We start from the raw sequence: 26,677 nt of genomic DNA, 5'->3' as shown, positions 1-26,677 counted from the left end.
ATGACAAAACACTGTATTTATGTTTTTACTGTATAGTCTAGTTGAATTTTTATCTAATAATTTTTAATGCCCCAATTTTTTTTTAAACACAATTAAATGATAATTCAATTCAATTTGACCCGTTGCAACTTCGCACATATATCTTTTTGCTAATTTTTTTTTTTTACCAATCAATAGATCTCGTATAAAAGAATCAGATTTCTGTCAAAAACACATTTCGTTTTTTTGTATTGGGTGTCTCAAATCCTACTTGAATTTTGAATAATTTTCATCGTGTCAAACATGCAGTTGTCATTAGCAAAGTTTGAGGTTACGTCATGCAGTGTTTTTCAAAGGGATGTATAAACTCCTGATTGAATAGCCAGTCTCTTATTTTACCCTTGTCTGGTAGAATTTATTGTATGTACTTTTGTGGCTGCAGGTCCACGATGAAGACAGCCCTGGGGCGAGGGCTCGCCGGGGGGCGCCGCGTGTCGGCGGAGCGCCCCCCTCCTCCCCCGCGCGTGCCCCTGTCCTCACACCGCCTGCTGCAGCAGTCTAGGGACTCGGAGAACACCCTGGTAATTAATCCCCATCATATTACAATTAAGTTTTACATGATTTTACCGCTAACTCGAAAGTATTTTGAAAAAAAAAACAACTTTTACAATCAACAATAAAAGAAAAAAAAAGTTGTATAATTTTTTCAGACAAAGAAGAAGAACTTGGACAAAAAGCAGGCGCATTAGCATAGGCTGCCTGTCTATAATGAATTATAATAACAAATCTAAATATATATGACACCATAGAATTAAGAATAGTCCAGAAGGAGCCTAGAATCATATTTGAATACATCGGACTGTATCCAAAAAGTCACCACTATGCCACACTTTCGTCGCGCGCATTCGTGATGTCGCGGCGTAATGTTGCACGGTGGGAAAAAATATAATCATAACACAAACCTAAGGTTTCAAAAAGCAGTCTGTTAATTTCTCTAAAATTTTACTGTGCACGCGGAAATATTGATTGACACAACAGAGTAGATAAGTAAAGGGTCATTTAATAAGAGTGATTAAACTAATGAATGAATGAGCTTACTTTTTTTTAAAAATTTTACTTTACATGAAACGGATATTTTTATATCATGTTAAATAATATTTGATGTTTTAAAGATAATGTCGGACAATTGTCCCCCACGGCGTTGTTTAATCCGAGGTTTATTTTCATTAGTTCTTTAATTAGATAAGCAAAGTAGGGGAAAAAATTTTACTACCCTGGCAACACTAACGAAATTTCCATTTTGTTTCTTCGACAATCTGACAGATGGAAAAATAATACGTTCCATGTTGTCAATTAATGTCCAAAAATAAATAACCGACTAACATTGAATAGAACTATTTGAATTTCCAGAGTCCCGAGGATCCTAACGGGGGCGACCTGGCCGGCGACATGAGCCGGCTGCGGCTACGCGGGCACGACGGTGACAATGACTCCGAGGCGTCCAGCGTCTGCTCGGAGCGGAGCTACGAATCCTACAGGCGACACAACGATGTAAGCGTATGTCAACTTCATTTTTTCCGAACATTCACCTTTCAATTACACAGGTGGGTAAAATATGTCAAGTCTTGCTGTCCAGAGTGAGTTTTTTCTCATGGAAATTAAAAAAATTATTTTCTACTAGAGCCATTAATTACTGTCTAATATAATTAATAAATTGTTTGATCAAATGATAAAATGAATAATTTATTTGTAAGTATTTTTTAAATATTTTCTAACACATCGCACCCTCGCTAGAAAACTGTCATAACACAAAATGTAACAATTTTTTACTCAACTTGAATAAAACTTCTAACTATAAAGTTATTAAAAGTAGACATATTTCAAATGTTATGTTTCATACTTTTTTGTCTTATACTTAGTTTCAATAATAAAACCTTATTTTATCTCTAATTCTTAATGTTTTATATATTTTTATATTTTTGACACTTGTGCAATAATATCTACACACATGTCCACCCTCATTCCAATATAACACCCACCTTCTCACATACTTACACTCTCACAAACACACTAGTATGTGTTGTTGAAAAACTATCGCAATACAAAATGTAGCACTTCTCTTGAGCGACGTGACACACATAACACATGCGCTTGTGATATAGGTCTTTTTTGACACTACTCTCGATCACACTCGCAATTAAATGCCGTAGAGCTATAGTGTCTCTTCGGTCGTATAGTGGCGAGTAGACGCTATGTATAATTATGTACAAATTATACAATACCAATGCTGAATCAACTGCTCCACAACTGTATAGCTTATGTTAGGTTTTTGTTGTTTCTATTGTGTGTTTTGTACTATAAATAATATAGATGTACATAAATACCTTGTTTTTAAAACTGTCTGAATATTTGTTAATTATGTTTGTTTTTTAAGTGAGTCTTCTTTGTTTATTCTCAAATGTAATTAAAAAAACTAAAGTGTTAAGTGTCCTCGGCACGGGAAACCCCAGTGAGGTCACATTATTTTTATTATTAATTATAGTTTGTAAGCGAAAAATATGAATAAATAAATAAAATTAATAAAAAATACCAGAAACAGTATTTTTATGGTTGCGAATGGATTAATATGTTATTTATATTTGTTCCAGTCTTTATCATGGAGTGGAAGTCAAACGCGGCTAACAGGCCGACACGAGACCAGCATGGATGTGAACCTGTCAGCGTCGGAGATCATCGCCATGTGTGCCTCGTCACACTGGACCGAGAGAAAGGACGGCTTACTGTATCTGGTAAGATTTTGACCATATTATCATTTTATCATTAAACGGTATCTAAATTCGTGGCGTTTTGTGCCTTCATTTGACCCCAAATCAACAATTCAAATAAAACTGCAAGCTAAATATTATTTATTTATTTATTATTTACTTATTTATTTATTTACGGACTTATTCCATATTAATGATCAATCAGTCTTACGCTTCAGGTACAAGTCAGGGACTGTGAAATATTCTAGTGTGAAAACACCCCATTAAATAGATATTTCATATGAAACCTGTTGGAAATCGAACTCGAGACCTCTTGCATGGTAGACAAATGCGCTGACCATTACACCACGAGGCTGATTTATAAAATACTAAATATTTTTATTTACTATTTAAATGAAGATTATTTGAAGGCATTTTAGTATGCGAAATTTGTAGTTACCAACTTGTGCCAGAAACCCAATGATATATGAATTTTAATTTTAAAATATATGCTTTATGTAAATTAAACCCTATCATATCCGAAACCAAGTACAAGATGATTGTAGAAAGCCATAACCAATCTCAAAAAATCAATTTTTCCGATCACCGTGGTTTCGGATGTGACAGGGTTTTTTTTCATTATCTCAGTCTGATTAATGAACCGCGCGACCAATATGATCCAATCAAACGATGACCAAGAGTATAATGTCCCTTTGCAGACGGAATACCTGAACCAAGGCCAACTGCTTTGCGTATCGGAGCTTCAGCAGGTGACGGAGGTGTTCGCTCGCATGTTTGTGGACGGGCAGACCAAGGTGTTTGGGCTGTTCCTGGAGGCGGTCGGGGAACTGATAGTGGCTCACGCGGACCAGCTGCACAACTGGCTATACATGCTGCTCACCAGGTATGTAGGATTTTTGCGTGGTGATATATGATAAATGTCCAAGTTATTTACAAACAAATCCAAGCACAGCGACAAAAGCATCCGATAGAACCGTTATGTGTATGTTGTCAAACAAAACAAAATGGCCACCAATTTGTTGCTAACCAACATCGTTTGCGTTCTATGAAACACGGTGACAGGGCTTCTCTATAGGTTGACGCATGTTTACTTTGAGGACAAAACTAACTATGAAGTTTTATCAAGAAATAATCACAAAAAAACATGTCATTTTAAAGATGTTTTACAGTGCAAATCATGTCCAAAAAAACACTTAAAATCCAGTTTCTCGTAGCACCGATTCTTATTCATCGTTTGTCCATCTAGATTGCTGATGAAGCTGGGTACCGACCTATTGGGATCAGTGAAGACCAAAGTCCTCAAGACCCTGGAAATGGTGCACGAATACTTCCCCTCAGAAATGCAATTACAATGTATATTCAAGTGAGTATTCTCATTTATTTCTTTATTCGAGTCTCGAAACCTGTCTCCGACAAGACGGACAGACCGACTAACAGGGTCCTCTTCAAAAGCTTCCTTCTACTTGTCCCAGGGCCCTGATTATAGTGGGAAGTTAACAGAGTTATCTTCGAAGATACAGTCGACTGTCTATAAAGAAAAAACGATATTTGTGCATGAAAATTAGTATATTTGCATGAACATTTAAAGTATCTTCGTCGGTAACCTATAATTGAACATGTTTAGAAGAAAAAATTGTACGCATATTCTGCTTTTCATACAGAAAACTTAATTTTACTTTGTAGATAAAATTGAAGATACGTGTTAATTTACCAATGTAATCGGGGCCCAGGGCCTGTATTCTTACGGGAATTAAAAATTTCTCTTCAATTTTATCGACAAAGTTAAATTAAGTTAAGTAGGGTTAAGTGGTTTATACGCCAATATATTAAACCCCCTTAAAATAGTGCAAAGATTAATTATTAAAGTAATTCTAAAGAAACCCTCAACATTCAATACGGAAATATTTAAGGTTCATATAGTAGACACTCTTTATAAAATAAATTCTATTATACAAATATATAAAAAATAAAAGAATTTGAAATGAATAAGTCACTCAGATACCAACATAATATTAAAATTCTTTGTCTTCAAGGGTGTAAACAATTAAATGAGCTAAAAACTATTAAAAATAATATATCAATAAATAAATTTAAAGTAAATCCAAAGAAATTTTTTGAACACGTGTAAAAACTATATTAAATTTTAATTAGTATGAGTGTATTATTGTTTTATGTTTTTTCTTTATATATCCTATGTTTTTATTTTTTTCTCATGTACTCGTATTTAAAATTATATAAACTCTTATCTACTACTGCCATCACGCCATTTCTCCGTAGGGGTAGGCAGAGAGAATGGACCGCCACACACGTCTATCCTGGCATACAATCCTAGCCTCTTCCACATTCATACATCTTGTCATACATGCCCTTCGGTTCCGTCTGCTTTTGACATGACCAGACTTAAGATTTTGGTTTATCTGATCATGCCACGTCTTCCTCGGTCGTCCTCGTCTAACGTTGCCGTTCATTTTCGCCATATATACTTGTTTTACCATTCTTTCGTCGTCCATTCGTTCTACGTGACCAAACCATCTCGGAGACCCTTTCTTAATCTTATCAATTATACTTGTCTCAGATTTACACTCTCGCCTGATTTCATCATTCGTAACCCTGTCATACATTGATTTCCCACACATTTGTCTTAAGAGATCGCATTTCAACCGCGTTCACTCGGCTTTCATCCTTCCTCTGCCAGTTCCATGTTTCACTTCCATACATAAGTGTTGGGAATAAACTCTTATAATAAACAATAAACAACTACAACAGCGTAAGTCACTCTCCAAGCACAAGAGTTGGTCCTTTTTATGGAGAGTTACAGTGATAACATTTACTAGATGTATAAAAGTAGATATGTATAGAATTTTTTTTTAAATGTACCTTTTATGAAATTTATTAATAAAAAATAAAAAAATAAATAAAAAAAGTTTTCCGTATGAAAAATAGAATATGTTTACAATTTTTTTTTTCTAAACATGTTCAATTACAGGTTACCGACGAAGAAACTTTGAATTTTCGTACAAATGTACACATTTTCACACATAAATATCGATGTTACTTTGTACCATCTCAATATGTATCGATGAAGATAGACTTTATAATCGTGGCCCTGGTTTGAGACAAATGAATACACTTGGTGCTTGACATCCCACCGGACTATGACGCTAAGCCTCGAGCGAGACAATGAAGAAGAATTGTAGGACTTTTGCTTGTTGATACAGGAAAGCTCCTACGCCAGTCAGAGGTGACAGAAGGAACTATGTTAATGTTCGATATGTATTTATTGCATGGTGAATAAAATACAAAATTTGGTCATGAAGCGGGAGAGTAACGGTGATAATTGAATGAGGAAGATCAGTGGTTTTTTTTATTTTTTTTTTACTATTTGTTAACTATCTTAGCCAAAATTTATTTTTTATTTTTATGTGACGTATTATCATTGCTATTTTTTTTTAGTTTTGAAATTACTTCGCCCGTGACGTCACGAGTTCGAGTCAGTTAGTTTTCCTGATTGGAGAACCCGCACCTGTCAAAACACGCTAAATGTTGAAAAATATGGGTACCCGGAAACCGGAAATCTATCACAATGCTATAATTGATTGACATAACTTGTGACGGTTCAATGCAGTTTATTTTTATAAATTTTTTAATACGTTTTTGAGAAACTGCCGTATAATTAGGTGGTCTCATTTTTACTGCGCGTAAAAAAACATTTTTATATCCAATTTCCCGTTGCATTGAATTTCCTCATTGAATTGTCCAATGTCCTATGTTACCACTCCCCGTGGTCCTTTTAAATAGTGGCTCGGTGTTTTTTAGACACATCAAATGGGTTTTGAAAAATTTTCAACGTAAAACCGGGGTTATGATAAAAATATTAATTGATGCGAATATTTGAATAAAAATAGGACCTGAACATTTTGATGTAAAAAGCCGGAAAACATAAAATTGAGGAATGTAAAAATGTGGTTTTACTATAGTAAGAAGATTTATACCCGTATGCAGACTTAAGGTGAGGAAAGTACATTCTATTGTCTTCACCTTCGGGTTATTTTCTGCCTATGAGATCAGAATGTACTTTCCTCAAATTAAGTTTTTTCTCTGCACTCGGCTAATAATATAAATTTATTTATGACCTCTTTTTTTCTGCTTATACCCCCTAAGTGGGTTGAATTTGTAGTCAATGCCAATGGTAAAATATATGAAATTTGTATTGTTTTTATCTTTTAGATTTCTGGCTGACAACGTTCAGAAACCGAACAGCAAGACGAAGCTCGCCACGCTCAACTTCCTGTCCTCGCTGGCCAACGAGTACTGGGAGTGCGGCTTCGGCTCCAGCAGCGTCCCGAGCCAGCCCACCAGCCAGCGCGCGCTGCAGCGCATCGTGGTCATGACGCAGGAGAGGAACGCCGACCTCAAGCTCGCCGCGCGCCGGGCGCTAGTTGCGCTGTTTGGCTGCGACGCTCCCATGGTAAGCAACCTCTGCTGGGCGAGCGGCTCTAGCTTTTACCCAAATTGTACTGTCCTTGTGGATAGGTTTAAACCAAAATTCGTGCTGTTGGTAATTATTGGAAAGTACTGATTTCAATATTTACTTTCAGACTTCATGAACTCGGCAATAGTTATTCCCACGTATCTGATATATTTAGTGTAGGGTATTGTTCCTATAGAACAAACCTTTTGAACTTTTTCAAAGATAGTGAATGGTAATTACATTTATTTGTTCATGCATTTCATAATATATACAGTTTTTTGTTCACTTTGCCCAGCTGTATGAAACAGTACTTATGATTTTCTTGTTGTATTACTGTAGAATTTTTATTATTTTTTTTACATTTATTCTAGAATTATTTAAACTTTCTACTGAATATGCTGTATAATTTTTAGGTTAATTTTTTAAATATAAATCTTGTATAATCTTTAGGTTTAATTTTTTTTTATAAATCTTACATTGGCAAGATTTTTGCTGAATGGCAATTTCTACCAACCAATCAATAAAATAAAAATTTTATTGATATAATTCAACTTACAAAACATATTGAATAGAAAATAATAAAAAAAAGCTAAAGATATACATAAATAGAAATAACGGTTTTTGGATATTATTCTTGTATAATATTTTAGTATATTATTTTTGATGTAACTTTTAGAAGTACCATATTATGTGTATTACATGATTTGTAAAATTTGTCCGTTAGTAAATAGTGATGGAGAGTTAGCCTGTAGATAGACCTTATTTTTTTATTTAAGTATAATGTACAGCGCCCTTGAAGTAATTACTCACGAAAACGGCGCAAAAAAAATTGTCGAAATTTATTATTATTAAATCAGTACTATTAATCAATGGGAAAAAGGAATAAAGAGGAAAGGAGAAGAGATAAGGGAAGAGAAAGGAGATGTTTCTTCAGACGTGATTTAAACAGAGATACTGTGGTAATATCTCTGATAGTGGATGGGAGATGATTCCACAGTGGAGCCGCATGGACACTATATGAGTCAGAGAAGAAAGAAGAATTGCGAATGGGTATTAAGAGGGTGCTTTAAGAATTAGAACGAAGAGGTAAACCATGAACTGATAAGCGTTGATGGAGGTATATAGGAGCGTTAGGACTATGGAGTACATTGAACAGAAGTGAGAGTATCACCGTCGATAAACAAAACTCCCAATTTACAACGGTTATATTTGATTTCAGTTGACATCCATGCTGTCGGAGCTGCCTCCCGACTTGCAGACTGCCGCCTCTAGTATTGTACAAACGCATGTCAGAAGAGCTGGCTCATGTAAGTTCTTTTACTTTATTTACGAAGTCATTACAATATTTTGAGTTGTAAATGTCTAGACTTCCATATTCCCTTCTCTTAAATGTTCTCCATCCCTGTTGCAATGCGTTAATCTTAATGACCTCCCTAGCGGGTGAAATCCAGTATTTTGTCTACAAGCATTTTGACAAACTCAAAATATTTTAATAAAACCAACTGGTCCAAGAAAAAAAACGGCAGATGAAAAGTTATACACATATTTATTTGTACAATAAACATTTTTGTAATTTTCTAGCCGGTGGAGACAGTCCCTCCTTACCGCATGGTGGATCCCCTACGGCATGCTCCGAAGATGTATACCGAAGCCTCAGGCGAACCACAGCCGAGATACAGAACTATACTCATCTTCAATCTCATGGTGAATTTACTAAATAATCTTAGCTTCTATAATGGATTCTACCTGTATTTATTTCCTCTCATCGTCATCAAACCCTGACGGTGCACTGGTAAAGTAAATGCTGGTTTTTTCATTTTCAGTTTGTACAATTCAGGGACATTATTTCATGACGACCTTCAAGTATGTTCAATTAGGCAAATGTACCAACCACCACACTGCGAGGCGGGTTTTTCTCCACTCGATTATACTTTTCAGGATTTTTATCCGAGGATTGGAGTGTAGCCATCTAGTAGAAAACACTTATTCAAGATTTTTCTTCACACAGAATTGTATTTTTCGTCCGCCTGGACGCAGACAAAATAGGGAAATATCACTTTTCCTTCTTTTAAAAATAATAAGAGTCTATGAAATACTGTCCAGTAAAAAAAATATTTTTTTTAAATTTGTAATTTTGAATTCCCGCAAAAACGGTCATTGCATTGGCCACGCTCCTAATACGTCACGATTTGTGTTAATTTTCAACTTTGTTCCTGACTGTTTTTTTGCCAATTTTTACAGAACATCTTCACGAATCTTGAGTCACAACTATCAATGCCAAACATGTCGCGTTTTTCTAATGACATATTTTTTTATAATTTCTTTTTAAAGTTATATATGAAAACATTTCTCCATATTGATTTTGAAAATGTAAATCCATTTCATATATTTTTATCGGTATTCGTAGTATGTGATAATTCCCTATTCTCTCTCTCTCTGCCTTTATTTTCTGACTCAACCATTCAACTAATTTCTTAAAACAATTAAAAAAAAAAACATAATGGGTGACCGAGTAGACTTTCCTGGGGAACACCTAAACAGATTTGTGCCCAATCACATTTATAGCCCAATAATTGATACGGATATGTTCTCAAAATGAGCAAAGATTTCCAAAATTGATATGAATTTTCGAACAAATTCACATTACAATTAAATGCTTTAGTTTTTATCATGTTGAAAACATTTCTGCATTCCGACATTTGATTATTTTCACTGGAATTCAAATGCATATTTTGGTTCAGGTATGACAGAGGTGGTCGGAGACTCCGCCTCTAAAGACTCGGGCATCAGTCAGATGTCCGATGCAGCCAACAACAGGCAGCTGAATGGCATCAATGGACATCACAGGTAAACATTTTACACAGAAGTCAACAAATGAAAGAGTTAAGGAAATGTGGATGTTTAAACATAGGCAGAATGGTGAATGTTACATGTAATCTGGCCACTTAAACCAACCAATGACAGGTCGTAAGCCCTGTAACTGCCTAGACTTCCATATTTCCTTCTCAAAAATACTTTCCCTCTCTGTTGCAATAAATTTATATCCTTACTTCCTAGGGAGGAAATCCAGCCTGTCTACAAACATTTGGACAAACTCAAAACATTGTTTAAAAAAACATATTTTACACACGCAAAGAAACCGGTTTATATATATTTCATGTATATCTGTCATTAGTTTTATTCTCTGTATATTTTATTTGCTATATTTTTTCACATGTTGATATCCTCAATAAATAAATAAATGTACTTTTAAATTTTGAATATATTTACTAAATAAATGTAGTATATTTGAATTAGCATAAAATATTTTTTCCCTCAAATTTTGGGAAATTTTATTTATATGGTATCATTTATTTTTAACTATGGCAACACAGAATTTCAACTGTCCCATACATCGCGGCAAAACTGTTTCACATAAATATGGCTGTTTAAAACGTCTTCTTTTCACAAAAATGGCGCTATATAAATTATCCAAACATTATTATAACTTCACGTAATATTTCTATTGCCACATTTTTAAACTTTTTGCATAGTAATTTATCGATGTAAAGACTTAATTCTTCCTAAACATGGGTACATGCCTGTCTCAGTTTAGTAAAATGTCAAAATGGCGTTTTTGTTTAAAAAATGACAAAATATACAAGGGTATAAGGAAAAACTAACCGCAAAGGACATTGAAACATCACTAAGATTGTGTTTGTTATAATGAAAAACTAACCGCAAAGGACATTGGAACGTCACTAAGATTGTGTGTGATTGTGTTTGTTAGAAAAACGTATCAAAATACAATGCGAATTAGCCTTTAAGAACATTAGACACTTTAAACAAATATTTACCTTTTTTTTGCTTTTGTTCTCCGTTTTGGGCAAAGCAGAGACGCGCGGCTCGGTGTTTTTTGACACATCAATTCAGTTTTTAAATTTTTTCAACGTTAAACCGTGGTTATGAAAAACGTAAAATACATTTATTGAGGGGTATATTTGAATAAGAATGCATGGAAAACATGGGACCTGAACATTTCAGCATAAAATTTGGGAAAAGATAAAATTGAGGATCGTAGGTTTTACTGTATTTAAATTTTCCTTTATCTACTACTATATAATAATAATAATTCTAACTCTATTGTAATGATCGTTCCAGCCTGGACATGTGCGACAGCAAGCCGATATCTGCCGAAAGCTCTGAAGCCGGCAGTACGAAGGACTCGTCTCCCACGCCACAGAATACCGCCAACCTGATGCATTATTACCACAGGTAACATTCATCATCACTACTGAGAGAGGCTCGAGGAGAAGGTGTAAGGAATCCCTTGTTGAAAATTGTTCCACCTTCCGGATCGATCGTGATCAGTTGGCTGGGGGGATGGACACTGGGACACTTGTATTCAGATCGAATTAGTGGTAGCGAGATCCGAGGCGGTTACCTTGCTTAGGGTCCTCGATTCTAATGGACGCAGTGGCTGAAAAGGTGTGGTTTTCAATAGTTTACAAAAATGAAGGTGATTAAAAAAATATCCTGGATTATTTTTCCACATCATATACATTTTCACATCATCCACATTTTCCACAACATCCACATTTTCCACAACATCCAAATTTTCCACAACATCCACATTTTTCACAACATCCAAATTTTCCACAACACTACATTTTCCACATCATCCACAACTTCCATATTTTTCGCATCATCCACAACATCCACATTTTCCACAACATCCACATTTCCCACAACATCCACTTTTTCCACAACATCCACATTTTCCACAACATCCACATTTTCCATAACATCCACATTTTCCACGACATCCACATTTTCCGCAACATCAACATTTTCCGCATCATCCACATTTTCCACATCATCCACATTTTGCACAACATCCACATTTTCCACAACATCCACAACTTTCATATTTTTCGCATCATCCACATTTTTCACAACACTACATTTTCCACATAATCCACAACTTCCATATTTTTCGCATCATCCACAACATCCCCATTTTCCACAACATCCACATTTTCCACAACATCCACATTTTCCACAACGTCCACATTTTCCATAACATCCACATTTTATTTATATTTATTTTATTTTATTTTTATTTTTTAATTCTTGCACCACAACAGGCCAGGCGGCCCAATTACAGTAGTGAACTACATCACAAAACACCCAGGCTTGAGAAAAATCACATTTAATTTTTGTGTTCTCACCGGGAATCGAACCCGGAACCTTTCGTAGGTGAGTCAAGCGTCTTGACCACTACACCACGGAGGCCGCCACGACATCCACATTTTCCGCAACATCAACATTTCCGCATCATCCACATTTTCCACATCATCCACATTTTCCACAACTTCCTCATTTTCCATAACATCCACATTTTCCACAACACTACATTTTCCACATCATCCACAACTTCCATATTTTTCGCATCATCCACAACTTCTACATTTTCCACATCATCTACATTTTTTACATCATCTACATTATCCATACCATCCACATTTTCAACATCATTTATTTTTTCTACATTTCTCACATTTTCCACATCATCCACATCATCTTTATTTTTCACATCATCCTCACCTCCTCCCACGTCAATATTGCATTCCAAAGTGAAGAATCGACTGAACTATTTCCACTGAATTATTCCTATTGAAGTTCATTTAAATAAACTTACGCATTATCAAGGCACGATAATGGTGATAGGCCTCTCACTTAAAAAAATATAAATTGTAAATCAAGTTTCTCAAAATCTGTTTTAGGGATGGCTCCAGTGAAGAAAGAGAGAGATCAAAGGACAGAGTAAGAACGCATGAATTTGACAAGGAAGGATTCCTCATTACAAAAGGTCAGTTTACCTAAGATTTTTCTTTATATTAGTAGATATTTTGCCAGGGATCTTTGGTGATTGCCCAACCATTTTTCTATGAGGTGGACTAATAATCTTAGCTCAAATTCCTTTTTCGAAAAATTTCATTCTGATACTGAAAACGGTTCGGTTTTGGGGCGCAGAAATCGGCAATACGAGACTTCGATTTTGTCGCGCAGTTGTCTTTTTCGCACAGAATCGGGGAGGCATCTGCGAGAGATAGAGACAGAAAGACTATGTTCGAATACCTATGCATCAAACCACTTTGCCATTGCATATTCTCTTAAGGACCTGGGCTCGGATGAGGAGATTTTGCCATAGATATCAAAGCATTTGCCTTCCACTCTGTGGCCCGGCTTTTGAGACCTAGGCTTCGCGATAAGATGATCAGTCTCACGCTTCAGGCACCGTGGCTGGCGTCGCGGGTTTGATTCCCGTCAGTTGCAAGAAAAAAAATATTCAAGAAAGATGTTTATTTTTTATTTTTATTTATTTATTATTATAATTTTTTGTTTTTTTTTTTACAATATACATAAGAGGTAAAACAGTATATTAAAAAATAAAGAATAATTACATTGCAATGAAATAAATATTAACAGTAAGAATAGTAAACAAAAATCCCACAAAGGCATGGCCAGTTCGTGAGTATACAAGAAATGGTTACGAATTTTTCGCTCCTATAATAAATAGACGAGTATAATATTTTTGTATAACATAAGAGAAACGAAAGTATTCTGTAAAATATTGGAGGTACTTTTTTGTTTTATAATAATTTAAAAAAATATATAAAATATATATTAAAATATTCCTTGTTATTAATCGTTAAAGGGCAACAAATTATATCATAGGACAAAAGAGTTCATATCTTTAGTTTGAATCCAGGATAGTGCGTGTTTTTTAAAAGGAGGAAAATTTTGAATTTTTGGGATTAACAAAATATTTTCAGTAATAAAAGAATTAAATTTTTTTGGGTCTATGAGATATTTTTCTCTAATGGTCCTGGGTGTTGTGGTGTATTTTTTCATTACCTCCTTCCATATTCCCTCTATCCCACATTCTGACAAGCCTCTAAATAGAGGCTTAGCGGGTTATTCCATTAAAAAAAGGTGCCCATCCAGGGACTGTGAAAATATTTTGGTGTAAAATCACCTTTTTAAATAAATATTTCATGTCAACCTATGCCGGTAATCGAATCCGAGACCTCTTGCGTGGTAGGCAAACGTGCTGACCACTACACCGCGAGGCTGACGAGAACTTGATTAATGATAAATGTTTTTCTCATTTATAGATGGACTAACTGAGCAACAGGTGCTGGACAAGTTTGGCACCCTGAAGGCTTCTGACGATGAGAACACTCGGATAACCATAATGCACTCCATGCACGAGGTCCTCAAGTATGGAGACTGCCGCAAGCCACAGGAACACTTCAGGTAAATTTGCTTTATTTTACTATACTCCGGATTCAAAATACCCTCTAACAGACATCCATCCATCCATACTAATATTATAAATGTGTTTGTTTGTGTTTGTTTCACGTCTCAACAGAGCGACCGATTGTCAATTTTTTTCGCATTGGGATAGCCAAGTTTAAGTGGCCACTTTACACACTGTGTAACATTCACCACTCTGCCTATATTTGAATATCTATATTCCTTCAATTCGTTCACCTGTTTCATCAATAAAGGTTTCAGCTCTTCAACTGCACAAAGATCAACAGGTTGAAGAATTGAAGGAATATGGATGTTTTTTTTAAATTTTATTTTTTTATTTATGTTAAGGCAACCCATCCTTACATGGATGAGAATGTTCAGATCTTGGCAGAATGGTGAATGTTACACAGAGTGTAAAGTGGCCCACTTGGCCCAGCCAATGGCAGGTCATAAGCTCTGTAAATGCCTAGATATTCAATATGTTACCCGAACATTGCAAAACCATGATCTGGATTCAATTAAACAAATTTGTAAAAAAATGGTTTCTGGGTGTAGTATAAAAAAATCAGAAAATTTACTTAAAAACATTCTCAAATATTAAATTGCATAATTAAATATTGTATAACCAAATAATAAATAAACTACTACTAGTTACTACTAGTAGTCATTTTATTGTTTATTTTGCATAAAAATGTCTGCCATAAAACAGGCTGTACCTAGTTAGGCAGACTAGACATAATCCTGAGAAATCTATTACCTAAAACATGTAGTAGATAAAGAAATTGTAATTTTTGTTAATAAAACGTGATTAATATTATATAAAAAAATAAGAAACATATTATATTATTAAATCTTGTAATCTATGTTGTTGTATTAAGATTTAATCTGGAATCGGTGTGGCCACACTCCTTCGCGGTAGTTGAGCTCGGCTCTACGATGTGAAAACCTTGTAACAACTAATGTCCGCCTATTGTGTTTCCAGGAGCATAATGCGAGCCATCCTCGCGCTGATGGACTGCCCCTCGGAGGCCTCGGTGGCCGGAGCCATCCGCGTGCTGGTGCAGCTGTGCCGGCGCCCCGAGATGCGCGCCACTTGGCTCGACTACTTCGACCTCATCCTGCTCAAGCTCATGGACAAGTACAGTGTGCAGACCAAGGAGGTATTACTCTATCCGCGAGCGTCGTGTCAAGTTGACACTGACCACAATTGTCACATAGTAACGATAAAATATGAGCTGTTGACCATAGGCGTCATGTCATGCCGCTTAAAAATAGGGCGTTGAACACAGGCGTCATTTCATGACCCTAGAAGACATGTTGTTTTATGTATTTATTTATTTAAACACTATATACACATACAGTTTAAATCAAAATCAAAATCTGCTATGTATAACATAACTTGGAATTCTTTGGGATAGATCTTTCGGCTTTTCGTAGATTTCTTTGTTACTTAAGCAGTGTAGGCTGAAGATGGATTGGCATGGTTTAGCTCGAAGTTTTATATGTTGATCGTGTTTATGAATATATCATCATTCCCTTTCAATACCTAATGGTGCATAGGGCACTGCATTGGTACACCAATAGCAGCGTATCGTGATCATTTTTGTTACACGAAGGTAAGATGATCAGTTTTACGCTTCAAGTACCAGTCCAGGGACTATGAAATATTCTAGTGTAAAAAAACACCCTTTTAACAAATATTTTATATCAACCATGTCGGGAATCGAACCCGAGACCTCTTGCGTGGTCGGCAAACGCACTGACCGATACGCCACGAGCCCGACTATTATTATGAATAAATTGTATACTATTTTTATTTATTTTTTTTTTTATTGAAATAAACGGCACTTAGTGCCTTTTACATATTAGTTACAAATACAATTAAATATGCATACATGTAAGCATAAGTAATACAGAGCATTTAAAACAATATTATTAATTGACAAATTAAGAAAGTCTAAAAAAGATAAACTATATAAAAAAACGTCAGAGGTTCATTTCCGCTTATTCTCATTCAGTTCTTCCTATTGGTCCAGAAGCGACAAGCAGACCGGAAATCCTCCATAGCTCTCAGATCATAGGTTGATTCACATGAACCAGTGACGTCATTTAAAGTAGTGCGTTTTTATCAAAATATTTTTTATTATTTTTTCTGTACATTTTCAAGAAACTTTGTCGTACAATTTAATGCTCTAATTTATACCCCGCGTAAGAAAACATTTTTTGTATCCAATTTCCCGTAGGGCTGAAGTTCCTCATTATCGATAAAAAAAAGATAATTTGGTATTAGAAATACTTTGAACCATTTAAAAAAAAAAAACTAATAAAACAATTTTGAATAACATTTTTAAAAAATATATGTACCATTATTTAAAACTAATACTTAGGTAAATAGTTTATATTTATGTATAAAAATATAAATGATGAACAGAAATATTTTGTACTTAAAAATTAATTCAAGAAAAGAAACGAAAAAAGAAAAAAAAACACTAAAAATTATTATTATTTTTATTGCCCTTGTTTGTCTTTGCTACATAATTTTATGTTATTTTTGTTCAGTTTCTTGTACATATGAGGTTATTAGAAGCAAACTTAGATGGAAATCTCCACCGAAAACGGAAAATTAGTTATTGATGCCAAAATAAACTCAACATAAAAACCTACCTATCTAAATAATAGCATAATTCAAAACCGTCTCTAAATCTTGCAAAACAGATTTTAATTATACTACTTGACGCCGCAAACTTAGCATTCTCTATTAAGTTGGTGAAGCATAATTGGAAATCTCACAATTCTTTTTTCAAAGTTTTTCGCGAATATCTCTAAGTTTGCTTCTAATATCCTCATTTGTTTCTTCATGTAAGTTGTAATTGGCTCAGGCTGTATACATAATAAACAAATTAAAATGAGCAATTTCTTCCTACCTACCCAAACTGTTTAATTTGAGAAAATAAATGGTAAATATGAACATATTGTAGGTAAAATAGAATCATTTTTATTTATAAAAAAAATTTAGACAAACGAATTTCAAAAAAGATATAGAAAATAATTTACATAAAAATCTGCTCTGTGCTATGAGGAGACGAGGTGATGCAAGCGGGAAGGATAGAAGGAGAGGAAAGAAAAACTAAAATATTTACATAGTGACATTTAAATTGTGTTTTAAATTTGAATAAAGAAGGGGTGTCTTTGACATTAGTGCGTAGATTATTCCACAATCGTGCAGCTACTACTGTGATATAGGAGGCAAAAAAATTAAGACTTTTTGATCGCAAGTGTTTTATGAAATATTTGTGTAAGTTGACCATAAGCGTCATATCACGGTGAGACTAAAATATGAGAAGAGTTGACGGAGTGTCATTTTATAGTTTTGCCAAAATAACAAAATTTGACATACGCCCACGATATAATTTGCCAAACTCACAGTGAAAGAGGCATCAAAAGCGGTAGAGTTAAATTCAATTAAAATTGCGGTTTTGAGAAATTTAAATTTTTGTAAGTAACTCGTTTATTGACAAAAAAATGTTTTTTAGTATGAGGGAAATAAAAAAAAACACTATCTTTTAAATGGTTTTGGGTATGTGGGGGAAATGCTTTCACCGTACATCTCGTTTCCAATGCCGTATTTTGATTCCATCGATTTAAACCTCGTCTAGGTAACGCGTGTGATCGAGGGCGGAATGCCAGCCCTGGCCAAGGCGCTCCCCGCCGACAAGACCGTCGTGTTCCTGCGTCCGATCATCAGCACGCGCGAGTTCCCGCACAACCTGTGCGCGCTGAAGCTCGCCACGGAGCTGGCGCGCGCTCGGCCGCAGGACGTGACGGACGAACACCTCGCGGCCCTCATGCCGGGTGTCGCCAACGTGAGTATTCAAATGAGAGAATTCAGAGTTAGGTACAGAGCAGCTTAAAGCTATTATTGTCGGCTTACTGCCAGGAATCATAAGTTGAGGGGGTTAAAAGTAGGAACACCCCTGTCCATGATCACTGTTTTTGGGTAGATCATCAAAACTAATAGGAAAAAAAAAGGTCCAGTGCTGTGTAGTTGATACACAAATGAGGGATTTAAAATCAGAAAAATGGAACATTAATATATAGGCAATTGTTTCAATCAACCATATTTAAAGTCAAAAGTTATTTGAAATATTGTCGCTCAAAACATGGAAAAACCATTTGCCAATGCTCATAGTGCAATCAGACGGTCCGCCCTTAGCGGAGCTCCGAGAGCAACTGAGCATTTTATGGCTGGCCTGTGTCACGTGTGAAATTGTCTCTCACTCGCGAGTATATCTATAGCATCGACGTAGAGTGTTTGAGACAATCTATACTCGTTTTTTTCTTCATCGCCGCGACAAACAGTGATTTATCTTCTATTTCACATGAAATGCTTTTTCTGCGCCCGATAAGTATCAATACAAAAGTTTAAAAAATGATGGGACTGATAATACGACATAAAAATTTAAAAAAAATTTTTGGCTTAGTATAGTCTATTATAACAAATAAATAAAAAACTACTGAACTTCCTCATTACTCCAATTTTTTCCAAAACACCTATTCAGGCTCCGTGGAACACTGGTGTTCTGCGGAATATAGTTTGGGAAACCTGGCTATGCAAACAAAGCATTAAAAGCCTTTATAACACGCACGCAAAATAACGCCAGATTTGTTGGTAAAAGTGGCCCAAAATAGGACTGACATTATTTTCAATATCATAATTTAAAAACATATTTTTATACCATTTGAATACTAAACTAATCTTTTTTGTTTGTGTTTCTTTCCAGTTGGCAGACCACGAGAATAGCTCCGTACGCAAGGCGGCCGTTTTCTGTATGGTGCAGCTCCAGCTAGCCACAGGAGAGGAGCGGATGAGGCCACATCTCCAGCAGCTGACGGCATCCAAGATACGCCTGCTGCAGGTAACTGCTGTAAAAACTACTTCTATTCTTGTTAATTTTTAACGAATTCGTTTGAGTCATTATCGCATTTCTGGTCATGCGTCTACAAGAGCAGATCTCGGCAGAATGCTGGTACAACGTTTTCCTGTAATATTTTATTTTATTTTTATTTTATTCAGAAAACATACAGTCATGCAGAATAAGTATTAAAAACAACAATTTTTTAACATAAAAAGACCAATTAAGTTTTCATAAATTAAAATGACATAAACATTAAATGTGACAAAAAAAAATAAATAAATAAGAATTTTAATTGAGAAAAGAATAATTGTTAACATTTGCGTTTTCCATGGAGGTAATAAATTAAAATAAATAAAAATACCGAATGTACACTCCGAGCCATCCACGCACACACATGAACGCACATATAAAACATACACAAACATATACATTACATGCGGCACATATACATAGCATAAACCACTCAAGATGCACATTCAGCAACTATCCCAAATAATCGACCCCATGAAGAAATTTTCTGTACAAATGCAACGTGCAGTTAAAAATGTCTACATCAATACTGAGTCCGTTATAATTTCTACAGGTACGTCTAATGAATGAATTCGAGGAATAATTGTTTTTACAAGTTGGTATATAAAAAGGGGAATTTAATCTGGTATAGCGACGAGGACAACGGAAAACAATATTTTGTAAAAGATACGGCGAATCAATCATATTATTTAGAATTTTGAAAAAGAAAATTAAAATTAAAAACACGTACTGTGTGACTTTTGCACAAAGAAAAATTTCTTTGTGGCCTCAAGAGTATCCCGTGTCCTCGGTGAACATATTAAAAAAAGGTTCCAAAGCGATATTTTCTATACTTATATCATAATGAAAATAATAATTATTTATTTATTTGATACTTTATATACATATACAATAAATATACATATAAGGGCGGGCATATTGCCTTAAGGCAATTTCTCCCTACCTACCCAAACCGTTCAGTTTGAGAAAATTATAAATACATGGACATATTGAATTTTATACAAAAATTAAAAGCAAAGATAAACAAAAATAAATATATATAAAAAAAAAATTAACATTATACTATGAAGAGAGGAGAGGGGATGGGAAGGAAAGAAGAAGGATAAAGGAACAATTCAAATATTTAGATAGTGACATTTCAATCTTGACTTAAATGTAAATGAAGAAGGGGCGTCTCTAACATTAGTGGGTAGATTATTCCACAATCGAGCGGCTACTACTGTGAAAGAGGAGGCAAGAAAATTAGAGCGATGACAGGGTATTAAAAGGGTTCTCTCGTTACTAGAACGAAGAGATAGTCCATTAGTAATAATTACCCATTCTTGTATCCATCACTATTTCTAGCAAGGAAGTTGGATTGCAACACCCTCGAATCTCGTTGTCAAATTTTTCTTGGGAAACATTTCTGCATGCTGATTCCTGGAAGGATATATAATCCAAATATACCAAAAGAGATCAGTTTGTATGTTACCAATAATTGTACTAGAGCGAGATCTCATGCACTGTTTTACACACCCAGAAGCACGCACACTAATGCTAGTCAGAATTCACCCATTAATAAGGGCAATTCGTTTGCTGAATACGGCTTTAGCGGATAATATGGACCTATTTTTCTGTGCATGTCCCGATAGATAGTGTTATCTTAGCTTTTTTACATTGGACAATACTTCATCGTGAAGCTCCACAATAAGGCTTGAAATAACAGTATGTGTCATTCCGCATTCCAAGAGTATTTCCGGGGAATTTTACTGCGTGACTATAAAAAAAAAATCTGTGGCTGTAGCACAAATAATGTAGAGAGACCACACTCTGTCGGAACATCACCAAACATCGTCATCGCCATCTTTGCTCTGCACCATGATCAGCTGGGCGTAGTGTATTATGAGCTCCTCAAACTCAATGAAACCATCACGAGAGATCGCTGGCAACTGCAATTGATGCGTTCGAGCCGAGCATTGAAGGGAAAATGGTCGCAATACGAGTAGAGACACGACAAAGTAATTTTGTGACGTCCTACCCTTCACTTTTGATTGCTCCTTCCGATTACCACTTGTTCCGATCGATGACTTGTGGCCTGGCTGAGCATCAATTTATTCTTGTGAAGATGCCAAAAAATGGCTCGATTCGTGGATAACCTCAAAAACTCAATCGTTCTTTCAAAATGGTATTCGTATGCTGCCAGAAACATTGGAGAAAGTAGTCGGTCACTAGTGATGGACAATACTTTCAATGACATGTTTTTTACAATTTTAAAAAAGATAAAGCATTATTTTGTACAAAAAAAATAGTGACAACTCTAAATTCAAGTCCCTAATACGTACGGTGGGTGACTGTTACGCATTGTTAAATTAATTTTAAAAAAACTGTTTTGAAACTGTGTAAAATGTGGGAGTCAGGTGTCGTTTAATGTACTATTTGAACTTGTGTATATTTGCAGGTTTATCTGAGGAAGGAGAGAGGCGAACAGCTGACCCCGCAGAAGACGCCGCGGCACGGCGAAACAAAAGTCTAGCGCAGGAGGAAAATGTACGAAAAGCGACGTCGATGCACGCCTTCGCTTACAACACGCGCCCGTCGCTTTGAACTAAACAACATCATATAAAATATAAATAACCACAAGTAACAAAACATAATCACTACGCTTAATCTCAAACGCGACGAATCCCTATTTTTTTAGCACGTTGCGATAAAATAAAAAAATATCGCTAGATACAGGTTTATAAGTTTCTATTTGATCGCATTTTAATTAATTATAATAAATTAAATACGCTAAGTTACAAAATCTTATTGTAAATTAAATGCAGTTCCACCAAGAAACGTCTCGAAGAACTCGATCTAACAATAACGAATGCTTTATATTCTAAGGGGCAATGAAAGAGATTATAATTCAAATATGTTGCAAAATTTATACAATTCATTATTATTTATTTTGATTAAATATTTTTTTAATTAAAAAGATGTTTAGTTATTTCTGTGTTCTGTATTTGTTGAATTAGCAATTGAATGAATGGAAATCAAATGATCATTTGAATGAATTTATTTCAAGTGAAGTTGCAGCAGTAATTGTCTATTGCCGATTATTTTAGTCTATTTGCATTCGGTGTAGAGTTGCAGCTGCTCGTCCATTGACGATTGGTCTAATTTGCATTCGGTATGAAGTTGCTACAATTTGTCCATAGCCAATGAGGAAGATCGGTTTTTTTTAATATTTTTTAACCGACTATTAAACTAAGCCAAATAAAAAATAAAAAAAATGTATATAGTAATATCAGCGCCTTGATTTTTTAAAGTTTTGTATTTCTAAAATAACTCCGTGTGTGACGTCGGAGGTTCTTCTCTGTTAGTTCTCCCAATTGGTTTGTTTACGGTAAGCAAACCGGAAATCCTTCACAGCTCTCATATCATTGCTTGGTTCATATGAACCAGTGACGTCGTTTAAAGTAGAGCGTTTCTATTAAAATATTTTTTTTGTACATTTTCAAGAAACTTTGCTGTAAAATTTAGTGCTCATTTTTGCCAAGAAAACATTTTTTTCATCCAATTTCTCGTACGGCTGAAGTTTCTTATTGGTCTATTTGCATTTGGCATAAAGTTGCAGCAATTTGATTGCGTTCAGAATTTACCCCAAATTACTAAAATAATCAAATTCCTTTGATTATTTTCATTCTTGTGATTCTTTTCTATTCTTTAATTTTTCCAAGAACAGTCCCCAACAGAACATTTGTATGACCATAAAATATAGTGTTTAATTCATTTAAATACAAGACAAATTCATTTGAATATAGGACAGGTTAATTTGAATACAAGACAGATTAATTCAAATACAGGACAAATTAATTATTGATTCTTGGGAGGGTCAGCTTGTGAAATATTTGTTTATAAAGTGGTTTCACGTTGCCGTATTTCACTGTCCCTAGACTGGCACCTGAAGTGAAAGACTGATCACCTTACCTTCCTGTAACACATGATTGAGATACACTGCATGTACTTTTCCAATTCATGTGATCTGTTAGGCGACTGTTCTTAGAAAAGTCTTGCCATAATTTTTTATTGTCTCTTCAAACACCCATTTCGATATAATGCATTCTCAAAAATGCGATGTAAATACTTGTTGATCAATAATTTGTCAACGGCCGCTCAATAGATCGTTGTAATGTTATCCTTGTGTTTATTTCCGCTAAAACAACGCAGGACTAAAGTTAATAGTGTGCGGTGGAATTGTGCGCAAATGTCGTATGAATCGAATTAAATTAATAATTTTAATTTTAATAGTATTTGAAAATTGTGACGGCTTGTGAGATTACCATGAGAAAAGTATACAACGTTTGATAAAAAAATACACGGAGTTGTTAGTTATTTTAAATTTTTTTGATATTTTTTTTTTTTTTCAACAACCCATTGCTCAAAAAATGTTTCCGGATTGGATCTGGTTTTCTCCAGCTTGAGACTGTGGCCTCGGAAGTCGAGCTTTGAGCTTGAACATGTCATCCAAATTTGGGCAGCTATAGTGACTGTTTCGTACCGTATTTTTCGGACCGTATGCACTTTTTTACTTTGAAAATTCAACCAAAAATTGGAGTGCATCTTATGGCCCGATGCGTCTTATCATCCGCAAAATTCAGTATCTTATAAAGAGATATGGAGAGCCATCAGGTCACCCCTTTCTTGCCGTTCTTTCAGCATTGTGAGACCGAGAGTTTCTAGTTTCATATTGAAAAAAATCTTTATTTGTTCATATTGTCCCCTTCAAAGTAATCACCATCGGACGTAATACACTTGCGCCAGCTTTTTTCCAATCCTGGCCTTCGGCGAATCGTCGTCCTTTCATAGTCCTCTTCATCAAAGTCCGGTGAATATGGTGGGTGGAGCATCGATGCGGTCTGGTTTTTTGTTAAAAAAATGTACCAACAAGCCCCGAGAACTTAGCATCCCGTCATTTTCATTCTGGTATCGCTTTCACTCCTGGCAAACACGTTTGTGTACAAACAAAAATTCAAATGGCCTTCCATATTCTGTTAGATCCTGGCCACAACGATTGTTCATGTTCCTGGCAACATATTTTTTATATGATAGCTCCAGTATCCGAAGTGGAGAGATGGTCCAAAAAAAAGGAGAGTAAAGAAAAATTTTAAAAATATCTCAAGAGCGAAAGGGATATAATCACAAAAAATTGACAAGTTACGTGTCCAAAATAGCCAAAAATTCACAGATTAATTATAAACATGTGTACCAATCTAGGAATAAAAAGTAAGCTCTTACAATTACGTATTTAAGTTCGAAATTCATATATTCCATGTATTTTTTTAATCAAACCTCTTATATCAAACGAAGCAAAATTCTTAGTACAATATAAAAATGCGTTAAAACAGTGCCATAGATTTTTTTATTGACAAAGTCAACTGGTATTTTAATGATTCAAATTCTCTTACAGTGCTAAATCATCAACGTCATTTTCTTACCCACACCGAATGATGTATAGAGCACTGCATCGGCACGCCAATCGCAACGTGTTTCGATCGAATTATAGGCAAGATGAACATCTTCATAAGTGCTAAATAGTTTAAATATAATTTTAATATTAAAAATCAGGGTATTTTATTTATAAAATTATTTTGAGTGAGTCCAAATCCCTGTGGGCAAGTGCTCCATTCAATCCACCAGGGAGTCCATCGAGATTGACAGACATTTCACAAGTGGTGGAGAATTATCTTTGAGAACAGAATATGGAAGTGTAGAGATTCACAGGGCTGTACCTGTCAATTGCTCTGGCTCAAATAATCCCTTTTCACACCACAACGTTGGCGGAGTAGTAATAATGACGCATAAAAAACACATTATTAAACTACTCCAATTTTTGATGTTTTTTCTTTTTAAATTCATTCCGAGTGGATTTCGTAACTCTACAACTCAATTGTTTTACAATATACATATCACAATAAATGTACGAGTCAGAGAGTTTTGTAACTCATCATCATCATTTCATTATTAGGGCACTGCGTTGGTACACCAATCGCAGCGTATCATGATAATTTTTGTTACATGAAGGTAGGATGATCAGTCTTATGCTTCAGGTGCCAGTCCAGGGGACTTTGAAATATTTTAGTGAAAAACGTTCTTGTTAATTACGCAAACGGACTGACCCGCCTGAATGTTGATTTTGATATTTCAACACAATGGAGAACGATTTGTGACTCAGTCGTCTTTTTTTGTAGATTTTTCTAAACATTATTTTTTTCTAATTTTTTCAACATGATATACTAAACGTTTCCGCTGATAGTGAGTCTAATTTTATACCGTAGAAGGCTGAGAAAATTTTGCTTGAAAGTAGAATGGTTGATTTAGGAATGGCATTTTAAATGTTGATTCTAAACTTAACATCCTGACGACTCACCGTTTCAAAGTTATTGTGACGGACAGACAAATATATGTATTTTCAGTTTTATAATATAGATTTCATGACGATTCATAGGTCCAGTAAATAAATTTCTAGGCTTCCATGTTTCCTTTTCAAAGATATTATTTAATATTAGTTTATATTCCATCACTTAATATATCAATTTCGGCATTTTTGTAATGTTCAAATTTATATTATTCTTTTAAAAATATTCCATAAATACTAACAAAGAAATATCTAAAAATTTGGGAAAATATATACAGTAAAAACCCTGTTTTACGTTTTTCAAGGGAGCAACAAAAAAAGTGTAAAACTGAGAAAAACTTTAAAGTGAGGAAATGAAAAATGTGTGGAAAAAATAAAATTTCATTAAAATATAATTATTGTACGAGACTATACTAAATATACTGTAGAAAAATTGTAAGAACTGTCATGTTTGGGGATTATTCAAATTTACCAATGATATAATTTAAAATATTTGTATTTATTTTTCAAACAATACTGCTATGTGTTATTTTTTATTGAATTTTCAAAAAAATGCATAAATACATCTAGGTACTTAACCTTAAAAACATAAAAATTTTAATTTGCATAAAACGCATACGATTTTTTTATATGGTATCACTTTTTTAGTATGGCACTACAAAATTTCAACTGTCATTAACATTGTGGACTGTTTCATACTTTTATGATAACTGTTTAAACTATCTCCTTTTCACATTATGTGTGCATAACAGCAAACAATATTTATATTGCCATTTTTTTTAACTTTCTGCATCGTAATTTATTGATATAAAGACTTTATTCTCCCTAAACATGC

The 26,677-nt window shown here is 34.7% G+C and overlaps 1 protein-coding gene across 10 annotated transcripts in view; it reads left to right on the top strand.

Annotated features, from left to right (window-relative positions):
• The window catches only part of chb (CLIP-associating protein), a 117,650-nt gene extending 95,231 nt beyond the window's left edge, over positions 1-22,419 (top strand). For 4 of the 10 annotated variants that reach the window (XM_088242470.1, XM_088242467.1, XM_088242463.1 and 1 more), the window contains 16 exons: positions 422-560; positions 1,390-1,530; positions 2,628-2,768; positions 3,443-3,627; positions 3,991-4,107; positions 6,972-7,212; positions 8,435-8,522; positions 8,797-8,919; positions 9,957-10,062; positions 11,356-11,469; positions 12,981-13,066; positions 14,376-14,517; positions 15,500-15,677; positions 18,174-18,380; positions 19,299-19,433; positions 21,901-22,419. In XM_088242470.1, the coding sequence (XP_088098596.1) occupies positions 422-560; positions 1,390-1,530; positions 2,628-2,768; positions 3,443-3,627; positions 3,991-4,107; positions 6,972-7,212; positions 8,435-8,522; positions 8,797-8,919; positions 9,957-10,062; positions 11,356-11,469; positions 12,981-13,066; positions 14,376-14,517; positions 15,500-15,677; positions 18,174-18,380; positions 19,299-19,433; positions 21,901-21,975 (2,218 nt within the window). In that variant the 3' untranslated portion in view covers positions 21,976-22,419. Of the gene's footprint in view, positions 1-421; positions 561-1,371; positions 1,537-2,627; positions 2,769-3,442; positions 3,628-3,990; positions 4,108-6,971; positions 7,213-8,434; positions 8,523-8,796; positions 8,920-9,956; positions 10,063-11,355; positions 11,470-12,980; positions 13,067-14,375; positions 14,518-15,499; positions 15,678-18,173; positions 18,381-19,298; positions 19,434-21,900 lie in introns of all 10 variants that reach the window. The other 6 variants (XM_088242469.1, XM_088242465.1, XM_088242472.1 and 3 more) reach the window with 2 other exon arrangements.
• The last annotated feature ends 4,258 nt before the right edge of the window (positions 22,420-26,677 follow it).

Source organism: Micrasema longulum, unplaced genomic scaffold, assembly GCF_059751315.1.
Source record: "Micrasema longulum isolate JH-2025_06_02 unplaced genomic scaffold, ASM5975131v1 h1tg000140l, whole genome shotgun sequence".
NCBI lineage: Eukaryota > Metazoa > Arthropoda > Insecta > Trichoptera > Brachycentridae > Micrasema > Micrasema longulum.
The sequence above is the reverse complement of the archived record's forward strand: the minus strand, read 5'-3'. Positions and strand labels throughout refer to the sequence as shown.